Below are 14,350 nucleotides of genomic sequence, written 5' to 3'. Positions count from 1 at the left end.
TTAAGAGGTATATTTTTACAGACTATTTAAAATTATATTTTAACAATTAATACTTACAAAATGTTGAATTTTTAGTTTTTTTAATGCTTTGCATAAAACCTTGCAGTTTTTTTTTAAGTATTGTATTTTGTCCCCAAAGTGATTTATATACGACCTTTAAAGTAGTTTTACCTTAGTATGTTAATTCACCACTACTCTTTTTATAGTAAGAGGAAAAACTTTTTTTAAAGAGCTACACATTAAGGAAATTATCATTAGTGTTTCTGAATATAGTTTTCCAATTTTGTTCACTTGCAAGTTTTTAAAGATAAGTTCGTGGCAGTTATTTTTTAGTTTGGGGAGATTGTTATCAGAAATTTAATCTGTTTACTTTGAGTCTGTGTACTTAATTATAATGCTAATTCCTAGTCTAAATATTGTTATATGTTGTTTTCTTTTATAGAGAAAACACTAATCTAATTATAGGCTAGAAGAACACACTGGAAGCTTTTGATGCTAAATTTTGATTAAAAATTTTTAATGTTTAAATTTTGATGCTGTCTAAAAAAAAAGAAAAATTATTATTCCTTTATAGCAGAAATGTTACTTAAAGTAAGTCTATTCTCAAGGCTTATAAGTCTGTTTACAGTATTTGTATTAGAATTTTCATCTAAAACATTGTTAACTTTTTTTTCTGGATTCCTCCTCTCAACTTTTTACTTTGATAAGTTTTCAAATCTACAGAGGTTATAAGAATAGCATAGTGAGCCACTACATACCTGTCACTAGATATTTACCTATTAGTAACATTTTGCCACTTTTTGGCTGAACTGTTTGAGCGACAGCCTAAATATTCAGCATGTATCGCCTAAGAACAGGGATATTCTCCAGTACCAACATAACAAAATCAGCAATTTCAAGTTATTTAACACTGACAGAATGTTATATTTATATATATTCATATTTCCTTATTTTCCTTTTAATGAACTTTGTATCTTTTCTTCCCCATTCAGAACCCAGTCAAGGAACAATTGCATTCAGTTATTACATCTATTTAGTGTTCTTTTTTCTAGAACAATTCCCAGACATTTTTTTGAGGTGGGGGACAGGGCAGGGAGGCGTGGTGGTTGGTGTCTTTCTTTCATGACATGATATTTTTGTTTTGTTTTGCAGAATGTTCCTTTATTTGGATTTGCCTGTCTCCTTAGGATTAGATTCAGGATCTTTGGCAGGAATACTGCGCAGGAGATCTTGTGCTCTTTGGGCGTTCTATGGGGAGGCATGTGGTGGCAAACATTTAACATGATTGGTTGTTTGATCCCCTGGTTAAGGTGGCGGTGTCACATTTCTACACCGTAACAGTATCTTTATCCCCTTTGTAATGTGTGGGGATAATACCTTGATACTCTGTGGTTTTAGCATCCATTAATTATTCTTGTTCAAACAATCTATTGCAGTAGTGAATGCAAAATAGTGTTTTTTGTAATTCTGTCATTCCTTCTACATTTATTGGTTGGTATTCATCTTTAAAGGAGGGTTTCCCCCTCCGCCTTACTCTTTATTTAGTATCATTTTGGACTCACTGATTCAGTTTTTTAATAGAATGTGTTACCATTCATTGCTGTCACAATTCTAGTCTGTACTCAGGCTATTCCACATTTAGTCATGGGGACCCTCAGGTGTTACCTTTGAATTATCTGAAGCATTTCTTCTAATCATGTATCTGTAGAAAAGTAGGTATGACTTTAAAATGTCCTTTTTGGATAACATTTCTTTAAATCCACAGGGACTTTCTCTTATTCACACTGTGATTAATATATAGCATATTTTTGTAGATCCTGACAATATTAACACCATTCACTTGGGACCAAAATTACTTGAATGGCTACTTCCCTACAACTTCTTCGAAGGTTTTAGTTATCCCTTCCTCTAGTGTAAAAGCTTACTTTAGATTTCTTCCAGTTGCAGTTACTTCCAGTTCCTGGGTCTAGGGACAGGGTGGTGAGCAGAGACATCTTTAAAATATGTTTTGTCTTGTCAGTTTAGCTGTTGGAGTCTGTACTGTATATAATGCTTTTGCTAAAAAGGGACACATAACAGAAAAACAAGTGCAATATTGTTGACAATACTACTACTTTTATAGAAATTGGTGGAAGGAGTGCTAGCTGTGTGATTAGAACAAGCCTTTCTGCAGTGCCTGAGAGCAGGAGTCCCTGGGACTGACCTTAGAAGGACTTTTTTTCCTTGAAGAGCATTTAACTTATTTCTCTTGAGAAGGTTTATTATACTTCTGTATGTAGAGAGTTCTGTGCCAAACAGCACATGACTATTATGGCTTATTCTTTAAATCTCTAGGCTTTTAGCTTTGGGACAGGATCTAGTTATGGCCAGGTAAGCAATCCGAGCCCATTATAGATTCTCAAATCTTGGTGCTTTAATGAGGGTCTTTATACCCTCATGAGGAACAGGACCTGGAGGCATTTATCAGAAAGCTGAGACAATGGAGAGCTCTGTGAGATTGTTATGTGTCTTGATTGCCTTCTCTTTTACTTGTGTCATTGTGGCTTCCACTGCTTTCAGGTGAACTGGGTTCATGTCCCCTTGTTTAGGTATAGAAAGTGTAGATGGTCTCCCCTCTGATACGGCTCCAAAGTTATAGACTGAGGGGCTCAACAGAAACGAGGGGAATGGGTAGAGAGGGTGCAGACGAGGAAGCAGGCACTGCTTCTTTCTAATTCCTGTCAGTGGAAAAGAATAGAGCTTTCAAAAGACCCAAGCTTATGCTGTACCTTATGAGTGAAAGAGGTAGCACAGCAGGTGAGTGGTGAAAGGCTAAACTCTGGTAACCCTGTAACAGAAGATGGTTGGGTAGCTGGATAGCCATGTGCAAGATTATGCAGTTGTCCCCTCCTCAAACCACTCATAAAAACCAGTTCCTGGTAGATTGATCTAAATTTTAAAGGCAAAGTATGTACCTGATGTTATATCTTAATAACTTGATGAAGAATGAGCTATCACCACCGCTTCTTGAATAGTAAATTCCCCTTCCAAGAATACCACTTTTTATGTGACTTCTCCATTTAATACCATTAACAAAGTGGTGTAATAATGTTTAACTTCATGAATTATCCAGGGAAGGTTTCTTTTTGTTAAAAGCAGTTGTTGTTGTTTGTTTTTAAAGCACCTCATCTTTAGAATAATTGGCCCATTAGTCTGAATAAAGGGTAGGTTATCAAGGTATTGGGTTTCAGCCTCCCAGTTGAGGGATCAGGGAAGGAAATGACTCTTGTGTTTTCTAGGAGATTCGTATTCATGCTGAAAAGCCTTTCTGCTCCTCTGCTTAAGGCTGACAGTTACAGTAATTGTGTAGGTAAGAGATGTCCCATGTAAGAGAAGTGCACCCATTTTCAGGCCTCAGGAACTCAGACCAGAAAAGCATCAATTTCAACTGCTGTCTTAAATGTCTGTGGGCCCTTGGCAAGCAAGCTTGTTAATATGACTGAATAGATCCATAGTAAAAGCAGGAGCACGTTATATATATTCAGACTTTATCATTAATAGGATAAAAAATTAATAATTCCAAATGTTTAATGTTAAAACATTAAGTTATATGAATTTGATATTCAGGTGTGTTTTATATAGTCAATTGTTTGTATTTAATGTTATTTAGTATTATTTTCTGTCTTCTCATATCCTGGTCAGTTGAGGGACTACCCATGAGCAAGACCAAGATTTTCCTCGGGAAACAGTTCTGACACATGGACACATGAACACTCAAGATTCCAAAGTCCTGTGCTAAGGAACATAACTATGACAATTTTAGCTTATAAATTTAAGAAAAATGATTATTCACCCATCCCTGCTACTACAGAATTTCAGTAATGGATACATACAACTGTTAACATTAAATAGTATTATTTCTAATCCCCTTATACATTTTACAGAAAGGATCTCTGTAACTAAAAATTGAGTTAAAGTCAAATTTGTATGTTTTTAGTTTTGGAATGTTTGTATTTCATAATACTTTAATGTGCTACTAGTTTGTTTTATGTTGTCTTCCACTCCTACATACCTTTAGCTGTCAAAAAGATTATTTTATGTCCTAATTACAGATGAGGTCTTTATTTCATATTGTAAATGTTAATTGTTTAATAACAATGCAGTCACACATAATTAGTTCTGTTCCTTGTATGGTGGTGGAGTATTACTGGTTCAGTGGTAAGGTGCTTGCGCTGCCGCTCTGTGCTAGAGGTAGGGTCTAACATAGCCTAGGCTGATAACTGGGGTTTAGGAATCTTTCCTTCCTTCCAAAATGATGTGCTACTAGCGTTTGGCTAGTATTTTTAGACCACCTCAGAAATTTTTACTTCTCACTGATTACTTGATAAATGGGACTGCACAGTTAAAAAAAAAAAAAAAAAAGTATGTGAAGGAAGCTTCTTGTAATCAGCATGGTTGAAGATTGGATATAATACTGAAATATTTGTGGGTGAATTTATATCTGGGTTTGCTTCAAAATGATCTTTTGGTTAGTGGAAGGGGCTGTGGGGAGGGGTTTTAGAGGAAATAAGAATACCTTTGAATGGATAATTGTTGCAGCTGAGAGATGGGTACTTGGAGATTTACTGTTGTATTCTCTCTACTTTGGTGTGTTTGAGATTTTTTTTTTAAAGTAAAATAGTTAAAAATTAAATGGAAGACCTTCAGATCAGTGCTGCTCCCTTTCTCAAGTGGGGGTTTCCTTGAGAGAATTAAGCTCTAATGTCCTACAGCATCCAGAGTGAGTAGTGAATTAACTTCTCTCCCATGCATCCAGAATGATGCTAGTTAGGTACCATTCTTGGGGGAATGCGAAAGTGGTAATTTTTTGTGTTTTGTGGTTCCTGGTGAGGAACATTAGCTGAGAAAGGCTGGTTGAGGGTATAGATATATATATGATTGATTCAACAGTATACTGTTTTGTAATTTGATGTGTCTTGCTTTTTAAATAGAAGGTTCAAACTTCAGGGTTTTTTTTTTTTTCAATTGAACTATAGTTGATTTACAATGTTGTGCTGGTTTCTGGTGTACAGCAAAGTGATTCAGTTATATATATATATTCTCTTTCATATTCTTTTTCGTTTTGTTTTATTACAGGATATTGAATATAGTTCCCTCTGCTGTACAGTAGGACCTTGTTCAAACTTCAGTCTTTGAACATGGTCAGAACAGCATGTCGTTAACATGTTACCCTGTACTAACACTGTTGGAAAATGTGGTTTTCTTTTCTATCAGGTATAGTCTGAAAATGGAGCCCGTTGAGAGAGTGCATCTAGCCGTAGTTGCCTGTGGGGAAAGACTGGAAGAAACTCTAACCATGTTGAAGTCAGCACTTATCTTCAGCATCAAACCTCTTCAGTTCCATATTTTTGCTGAAGATCAACTGCATGATAGTTTTAAAGGCATAGTAAGTATTTGGACTTAGTCAAGCCTGTATAGTTGAATATTTAATGGTATATATAGTAAAATGTTGTTGAACAAAAATATGTATTCTGCAGCTCTGCCCTATAAGAGTGGGGACTGTTCCCTGCTGCCACTTCCATCTGCGCTTCCAGATCTAGGGTGTAAGAGGAAGACTTGTTTTTTAAAAGGAGTTAGGCTACTTAGAGTCCTTTGCCAAGCATGGAGGTTTTATTTTACTGGCTATAGTTCCAGGATGTTTTGACTGAGAAGTCCTACTTCTTAATTGTGTTCCCATCCTCGGCTTGAGAGTGCCTCAATCAGAGTGTGCATGAAGGTTTTAATTCTGTTTTGAGTGGAGGGAACTCTTAACTGACAATATGGAGGGAAGTAGCTTCTTGCTCTGGTAAGAAAGTTTCTTATTTTGGTTTTGTATTAGTTACAGTCAGTTTGGCTGTAACGGCAGAAAACCCAAAATAACAGTGGCGTAAACAAGATAGAAGTTTATTTCTCTCTTATATAAAAGTAGGCAGTCTGTGGTATATGGCAGTGCCATGTCTTCAGGGATTCTGTTTTTTTCTCTCTTGTGGCTGAGCCATCTTTTAACATAAAGCTTCTACCTCATGATCCAAGATGGCTACTCAAGCTCCAGCCATCACACTCATGTTCTAGCCATGAGGGAGGAATGAGTGAAGAAGGGGGTTCTCCTCCTCCTTTCTAAGGAAACTGTCTAGAAGTTGCACATGACATTCCTGCCGGTATCTCATTGGTCTCAACTTGGTCATGTGACCATATCTAGTTGTTTATGTGGGTTGACAATATACCCTTTTAATCAGGACTGCCACATAACCTTAACAAAAAAAATTATTCCTATGCAAGAAGAGGAGAACAGATAAATATAGGAGGGAGAACATATACGAAGAAGAAAATTCACCTGAAATCTCATTACCTTGTGTTCTGAGATGGTGGTGAAGATGATAATGATTATCCCCGCACCATCTCTTATCTCTCTATCTACACTCAGTTAAGCTTTCAAACTGATTTGGATTTTTTTGCTTGATCTATGTAGGAAAAGCGTATTCGATTTTTTTCAGGTTAAATTAGTTCATTTTGCATATTAAGTGAAAAACACTACTTGTGACCTCAAGTCTTTTAGTTTTCTGCTAAAATCTTTGATTCCAAGAGGCATAAAGCTTTACTTACTATTTTACAAGGAATGAAATTAGAACATTCTCTAACACCATACACAAAAATAAACTCAAAATGGATTAAAGACCTAAATGTAAGACCAGAAAGCATAAAATTCGTAGAAGAAATCATAGGCAAAACACTCTTTGACATAAATCAAAGCACTATTTTTTTGGATCTGTCTCCTAAAGCACAAAGGAAATAAAAGCAAAAATAAACCTAATTAAACTTAAAAGCTTTTGCACAGCAAAGGAAACCATTGACAAAACGAAAAGACAACCTACTGAATGAGAGAAATATTTGCAAATGATATGACTAATAAGGGGTTAATATCCAAAATACATAAACAGCTCATACAGCTCATGATCAAATAAAACAAACAACCTGATTAAAAAATAGGCAGAAGAACTGAATAGACGGTTCTCCAAAGACGACGTGCAGATGGACAAACAAGCACATGAAGAGTTGCTCAATGTTGCTCATTAATCGTCAGGGAAATGCAAATCAAAACCACAATGAGATCTCACCTCCCACCTGTCATAATGGCTATCTATCATCACAAAGACCACAAATAAGAAATATTAGGATGTGGAGAAAAGGGGAATCCTCATATGCTGTTGGTGGGCATGTAAATTGGTGCAGACACTGTCGAAAACAGTATGGAGGGTTCTCAAAAAATTAAAAGTAGAACTACCATATGACTCAGCAATCCACTCCTGGGTATATATTTGAAAAAAATAAAAACACTCAGAAAAGATACATGCACCCCAATGTTCATAGCAGCACTGTTTACAGTTGCTAAGATATGGAAGCAACCTAAGTGTCCATCAACAGATGAATGGATAAACAAGAGGTGGTGTGTGTGTATGTATATATATACACACACACACACACACACACACACACACAATGCAATACTACTCAGCCATAAAAAGGAATGAAAATTTTGCCATTTGCAGCAACGTGGATGGACTTGGAGGGCATTGTGCTAAGTGAAATAAGTCAGACGGAGAAAAAAAATACTGTATAATATCACTTATATGTGGAATCTACAAATTACAACAAACTAGTGGGTATAACAAAAAAGGAACAGACTCAGAGTTAACAGAGAACAAACTAGTGGTTACCAGTGGGGAGAGGGAAAGGAGGAGGGGCAATATAGGGGTAGGAGATTAAGAAGTACAAATTATTATGTATAAAATAAGCTACAGGATATATTTTATATCACAGTATATCCTGTATATAGTGTGGGAATGTAGCCAATATTTTATAACTATAAATGGAGTAACCTTTAAAAATTGTGTACGTGTACCGTACACCTGTAACTTATATAATATTCTACATCAGCTGTACTTCAATTAAAAAACACAGAAAAGGGCTTCCCTGGTGGTGCAGTGGTTGAGAATCTGCCTGCTAATGCAGGGGACACGGGTTCGAGCCCTGGTCTGGGAAGATCCCACATGCCATGGAGCAACTGGGCCCGTGAGCCACAACTACTGAGCCTGCGCGTCTGGAGCCTGTGCTCCGCAACAAGAGAGGCCGCAATATTGAGAGGCCCGTGCACTGCGATGAAGAGTGGCCCCCCGCTTGCTACAACTACAGAAAGCCCTCGCACAGAAATGAAGACCGAACACGGCAAAAATAAATTAATTAATTAATAAACTCCTACCCCCAACATCTTAAAAAAAAAAAAAAACACAGAAACTTTTTTTGCTTTACTTACTGTTTTAAAATATTTCCAGTCTCTATACTTGTAATATGTGCTTTTGTGATCTTAATCTTATTATCTGGATTGTTTCCTAAAATATTAACTGAGGAATTAATCTCATCCTGACAGTTCAGAGAATAGTAAGAGATTGCTACCAACTAGGAAACCTTTGAAAATGTAATATAAAAGCAAAATAAATTTATTGCTTCATCTTATATGCGGCTTCTGTGTTGTCTTCAAATCTGGCTGAGTTATTGCTTGTATAATATATACTATATATATATATATATATATATATATTTTTTTTTTTTTTTTTTTTTTTTTTTTTTTTTGCGGTACGCGGGCCTCTCACTGTCGTGGCCTCTCCCATTGCGGAGCACAGGCTCTGGATGCACAGGCTCAGCAGCCATGGCTCACGGGCCCAGCCGCTCCGCGGCATGTGGGATCTTCCCAGACTGGGGCACGAACCCGTGTCCCCTGCATCGGCAGGTGGACTCTCAACCACTGCGCCACCAGGGAAGCCCTATATACTATATTTTTAAACTTAGTTTTTCTTTAACTATCATGGTTAACTCTGAGACTGTTTGGTTTTGCTTTTGACGAAGGAGAATCAAATATTTTGTGGAATGTGCTTTTACTGCAGAAAAGATGATTAGATATTAGAATTTTAAAAATGACTAAGATTTCATTTTGAAGTTGGTATTGAAAGGATCTTCTTTTAAAATTATTTATTTACTTATTATTTTTAGCTGTGTTGGGTCTTAGTTGCGGCACATGGGATCTTTTGTTATGGTGCCTGGGCTTTTCGTTGCAGTGTGTGGGCTTCTCTCCAGTTACAGCACGCAGGCTCGAGAGCACGTGGGCTCTGTAGTTGTGAAGCGAAGTCCCTTGAAAGGATCTTTAAGTGATTTATAAGTCACACAAGGAAAATAAAATAATAGTGTTTGAAACTAATTAACAGAGACATCAAAACAGTGTGTTGGAGGTAAAGCTATTCCCTTAAACTATGTGGGAAGGCATTGATTTTGTGTGTGTTTGTGTGTGTGTGTGTGTGTGTGTGTGAGAGAGAGAGAGAGAGAGAGAGAGAGAGAGAGAGAGAGAAGGAAAGAAGGAGGAATTAATGTTTTAAAAAATCCCTTGAACAGGGACTTCCCTAGTGGTCTAGTGGTTAAGAATCTGCCTTCCAATGAAGGGGATGTGGGTTCGATTCCTGGTCAGGGAACTAAGATCCCACATGCCGCAGGGCAACTAAGCCCTTGCACCGCAACTACTGAGCCCGCGCACCACAGTTAGAGAGCCTGCGTGCCGCAACTACAGAGCCCATGCACTCTGGAGCCTGTGCGCCACAACTAGAGAGCCCACACTGTCTGGAGCCTGCGTGCCACAAATAGCTCACGCGCCACAACTACTGAGCCCATGCACTTAAGCCCACACGCCACAAGTAGAGAGCCCGAGTGCCACAATGAAGGATCCTGTGTGCTGCAACTAAGACTGGATGCAACTGAAAATAAATAAATAAATAAATAAAAATAAAACAATAAAAAATAGATATGTGTTGAGCATTTAAAAAAGTTTAAAAAAAAATAAAAATTACTTAACAGAGACATAATTCAAAAAGAGATCATCTTCAGCCTGTTATATAAAATGCTTAGTTTTTTCTTCCCGCAAAAATTGTGAATGCTCTGTAGGAAATTTAAATCAACAATTCTGTTTAAGCAGCAGTGATAGGTAATACTTAAACTGAATTTGAAGCAATTCAGTGTCTTGAAATGCATTCGGGATACTAAAGAGTAAACGTGTTCATTATAGATTTTCAGATCAGAAAATCAGATTTTGCTTTTTGTAATGATTTTTTTTAAAATCAGCACTGGATATGTATTTATCAAAATATTTTATTGCCAGGAATATCTGTGGACATTGAAACTATATAGATAAATATTTTTTAATCAGTTTTTCACATTGGTCTGACTTGGATTGTGAATATTTTCTGTTATACGTACTGTGGTAATAAAATTAGTGCTTAATTTTTCTGAGTTTAACTTGTTTAGGGATTGAGAGGATTTATACATCAGGTCAAGCTGATGGAGGCGAACAGTTTGTAAGGCTCTTTCCACTTTGGTTTTGTGGTTGATATCCTTATAATTTCAACTGTCCCTCAGATCTTTATGGTGGAGTCTTTCTAGCATATTGGAATGACTAAGATTTTGAATGAAAACAAAATGGTGGGAAAGAAGAATCTAACTTTCTCTTAAGTGTGTATGACTTACAATGTATAACATCTTAAATTTTAGCTTTTGAAAAATAATCTGTTGGTTTATGATTTTGCAGAGAAAGTGAAACAAATCTAAACCGAGTTCTTTTATTTTTTATTTGTTTTTTTATTTTAGCTTAACAGCTGGTCATTTCTACAAACATTTAATTATTCATTATACCCGATAACTTTTCCAAGTGAGAATGCAGCAGAATGGAAAAAGCTCTTTAAACCGTGTGCTTCCCAGAGATTGTTCTTGCCAGTAAGTTTTTTCTCCGGTGTTTTTTTTGTTTGTTTATTTGAATGTTGCTTTTACACACACAAGTTAATGAAGAGTTCCATATAAATCAGTTAAATAAAAACACATGTATGATTTTCCCTTTGAACATTAGAAGAAAGAAAAACTTCCCATAGAACAAATAAAAGCTACAATAAAAAAACCTCTGTTAAAAACGAAAAATGTAAATAATTATTTGTTGAAATACTATTTCTTACATTTTAATTTATTCAGTTGCTATAAACTGTTTCATCTCTAAGGAGTTAGAGGTTGTCAGATCTCAGTGGAGCCAAGTCTTTGCCAGGAGGAACGCAGTGGCAGGATCACCTGCCAGTTGTAGACTGCATTTATAATTTGGGAAATGAAGTAGATCATTAGAAAATCATTTCTGTCTTAACAGCAAGCCAGTTCACCTTTTCTAGCTGATATTTTAACACAGACACAAAATTTGAGGCACGTGAACTCGAAGGGAAATGGGAACCATTTATTCAATGGGGCTGTTCTTTGGTGGTGGTCTCTGGTGATAAACCCTGATTATTTTTTTTAATCTAAAAATATTCAGGGACTTCCCTGGCGGTCCAGTGGTTGGGACTCCGAGCTTCCGCTGCAGGGGGCACGGGTTTGGTCTGTGGTCAGGAACTAAGATCCTGCAAGCCGCGTGGTATGGCCAAAAAAGAAAAAAAAATTAAAAATAAATAAAAATATTCAGAAGCCAGCTTACCTCTTCCATTTTGAATTGAATTCACTGATAGTTTTAAAATTCTCAGTAGTTGTTAGAACCACTGTAATGTTTAAAATAGTTATGGTAGTTAGAAATATTAAGTTTAAGAAGCTCACAAGTTTCTGGAAGGTATATGAAGAAACTTAAGTTACTTGTTATTATTAAGTGGATTAAGGCAATTCTTAGCATATTAAGAATAGAGTTTATCAAATCCAGGATGTCAGTTAAAATTTAAAATTAAGTTACATTTTGATAGCTGAGTCTGCCTAACCAGTAGCTTTATTGCTGAGCATAAAAAATCTGGGTCCTAGGATATCTTTCTCATTACCTGCTTCCATTGTAAGAAGCACACAAATAAGGGATTAAAGGGGAAAAGCCTAAGAAGTTTTAGGTACTTCACGTAGGTCTTAAATTTTAAAAATTAAAAAAAATCTTATGTTGAATCATTGCAATGTTACATCATTTACTTAATAGTTTGAGTGCCTCTGTTCTACCAAGTATCTGTAATAAAGTGCTGGGTATATAGGAATGATTGAAACACAGATTTCTTGTTTTCATAGAGCCTGTTGTCTGATGTGGGAGGCTGACATTAAACAAGCACATTATGACATTAAATAAGCACAGATATGTCACTGAGAAACAATGATGAAAGAAGCATGAGGTTACAGTCATTGCTCTTCTGTTTTATTCCGCATTATTAACAAGTTTAATTGTTGATGTCGTGATAGGAAATTTGCCAGATCATTTAATGATGTAATCTGGTTAAATCCCTAAATGGAATTTGAATATTAAATACTTGAAGCCGGTCAAGTTGTCCTCGTCCTTCACTCTTGCTTCTGCATCTTTTTAACCAGATCTAAGTAAATTCATTTTTCTAAGTAAAATCCTTTTTTTTTTTTTACTAAGTTTCTCCTCTAAAATAGATGGATTAAAAGAACCAATGTAAGCTCTGCCGACTCCTTGTTCCCCCAAAAGGAGCCATAGAAAAATACTGATGTGGTTATTATTTAACCTTATGTATGAACTCCAGTTGGCAGTGGCTCCCAACAGTAACCCTGGAGCTTCCTGTAGTGTCTTCCTAGACTGCTAACAATACAAAAGTCTGTAAACACACATTTGTCTAATGGTACAGAAGCAAAATGTTGATACAAAAACAATTTCTCTTACTCTTCGCCCCCCCAAAAGAGAGAGAGGAACAGACATCCTCATACATACATACCCTTTTTTTTTTTTTTTTTTTTCACAGTGCTAAGTTTTATTAGCGATTTCATTAAGGTAAAATCTCTAGGATTGAGGGAGTCAGTTAGGGGGCACAAAGCCCACGAAGCCTCCTCAGATCTCATAGTGAACCACCGGCTCAGGTTCTTTGTTGGGATCGCCACCTCGTTCCAGGTACAGATTATTGTAAGGATACTGCTTTGGTCCCACAGGCTGGTAGGTGGGGTAAGTCTCCCCCACCCAAAACATGAACAGCATGAAGGCCACGAAGCCGAAGAGGTGCTTACACATGAGATTCCAAGAAACAGGAGTGGGGGACGTGTCCACACGGTTCCTGATATACATGTCTAGGTCCCAGTGCATCGGTTCACCCCAGTTCAACCGCAGGTCTGGGTGGTCCCAGTCATACCATGGATCCCTCTCCTGCTGTGAGCGGTCAGGGAGCTTTGGGTAGTCACCATACCCCATGCCATCATCTGGGTACGGCTCGTAGTCTTCCACCCGCATATTATACTTCTTGGCTGCGGCAGCCCGTTCTGGGGTCCTGGGATAGGGTCCCAGGAGCATGTCCTTGGTAATGTGGGAGGCTGTCCGTGCACCCATCGGCACCACGTTTCGGGATACCCTTTGCAGCCATCGGACTCCCAGGAGCCCCGCCCTGGCTGCCGCCATCTTCACCATACATACCCTTTTAATTGTAGTCTTTGAACAAGTGAGACTTCCCTACTCAGGCTCTATAGTCAACTGTCGGATATTTTTCCCCAGCCTGATACTAAATCAGTGGGGGCATGGAGTGATTTCAGCTTCGTAACTGCTCACCTTCGTAACTGCAGGAGGAGGTAGCAGCTTTGAAAAGGAGCAGAATGAAGATCAAGCTCTTACCCTCATTGTATTCTTAACCAAAAACCTTTAGGTTAACCTAATCATTGAGTCTTACTAATACACTGGGATAGGCAATACATTTAAATTCACAGGAGTCACATTCTAAAGTGTATGGGTAAGGCAGAAATAAAAACTTACCCTTGAAAATTCCTATAAGAGATGCATGTTGGAGGTTTAACGTCTCTCGGAAAGTGACATAGTGAGTCTTCCAAGACAAGTCTTGTCTTTGCCCTTGCTATGTAAGTGCACACTTTCTTCGATTTGTTGGGAGATAGTAAGCTCAGAAATAAGAGCATAGACTCTGGAGTTAGGTGGTCTGGATTTCAATTTTGTCTCTACCATTTGCTAGCTGGGCCCAGAGTGAGGTAAAGGTGCTGGCCATTAGTGTTACAGGCTGAGGGGACGAGTTGAGAAGATCTTCATTTGTACTGATTAATTTCTGTATTTACCTCAGGAAATTAAGATTCGATATGTCAGTTCACCGAAGCTAATGTTATTTTCCATTATGAAAAACATTTCCACCCTAGTCTTTGAGGATACTGCTTTTATTTTTTCTTCCAATTTTTAGTATTGAGTTTTTGTTCTGATTTGTTTTTATAGCTTTTCTTCTCTAAAAGTTAATTAAAAAGATTAGCAGACTATCTATATATGCTCTTGTAAAAAATGACAGACTTGGGAAAAACTACT

General features: G+C 37.2%; 2 protein-coding genes across 3 annotated transcripts in view; one reads left to right on the top strand and one right to left on the bottom strand.

Annotated features, from left to right (window-relative positions):
- GXYLT1 (glucoside xylosyltransferase 1) overlaps positions 1–14,350 on the top strand; it is a 53,294-nt gene that overhangs the window by 19,016 nt on the left and 19,928 nt on the right. For both annotated transcript variants that reach the window (XM_082636898.1, XM_082636897.1), the window contains 2 exons: positions 5,254–5,425; positions 10,702–10,827. In XM_082636898.1, the coding sequence (XP_082493024.1) occupies positions 5,254–5,425; positions 10,702–10,827 (298 nt within the window). The remainder of the gene's footprint in view (positions 1–5,253; positions 5,426–10,701; positions 10,828–14,350) is intronic.
- On the bottom strand, positions 12,813–13,455 carry LOC309812474 (NADH dehydrogenase [ubiquinone] 1 beta subcomplex subunit 8, mitochondrial-like). Its single transcript, XM_082636264.1, has one exon. The coding sequence runs from the start codon at positions 13,451–13,453 to the stop codon at positions 12,896–12,898; it is 558 nt and encodes a 185-aa protein (XP_082492390.1). The 5' UTR covers positions 13,454–13,455; the 3' UTR covers positions 12,813–12,895.

Source organism: Mesoplodon mirus (genome assembly GCF_964341445.2).
Source record: "Mesoplodon mirus genome assembly, chromosome: 11".
NCBI classification, from domain to species: Eukaryota; Metazoa; Chordata; class Mammalia; order Artiodactyla; family Ziphiidae; genus Mesoplodon; species Mesoplodon mirus.
The sequence above is the reverse complement of the archived record's forward strand: the minus strand, read 5'-3'. Positions and strand labels throughout refer to the sequence as shown.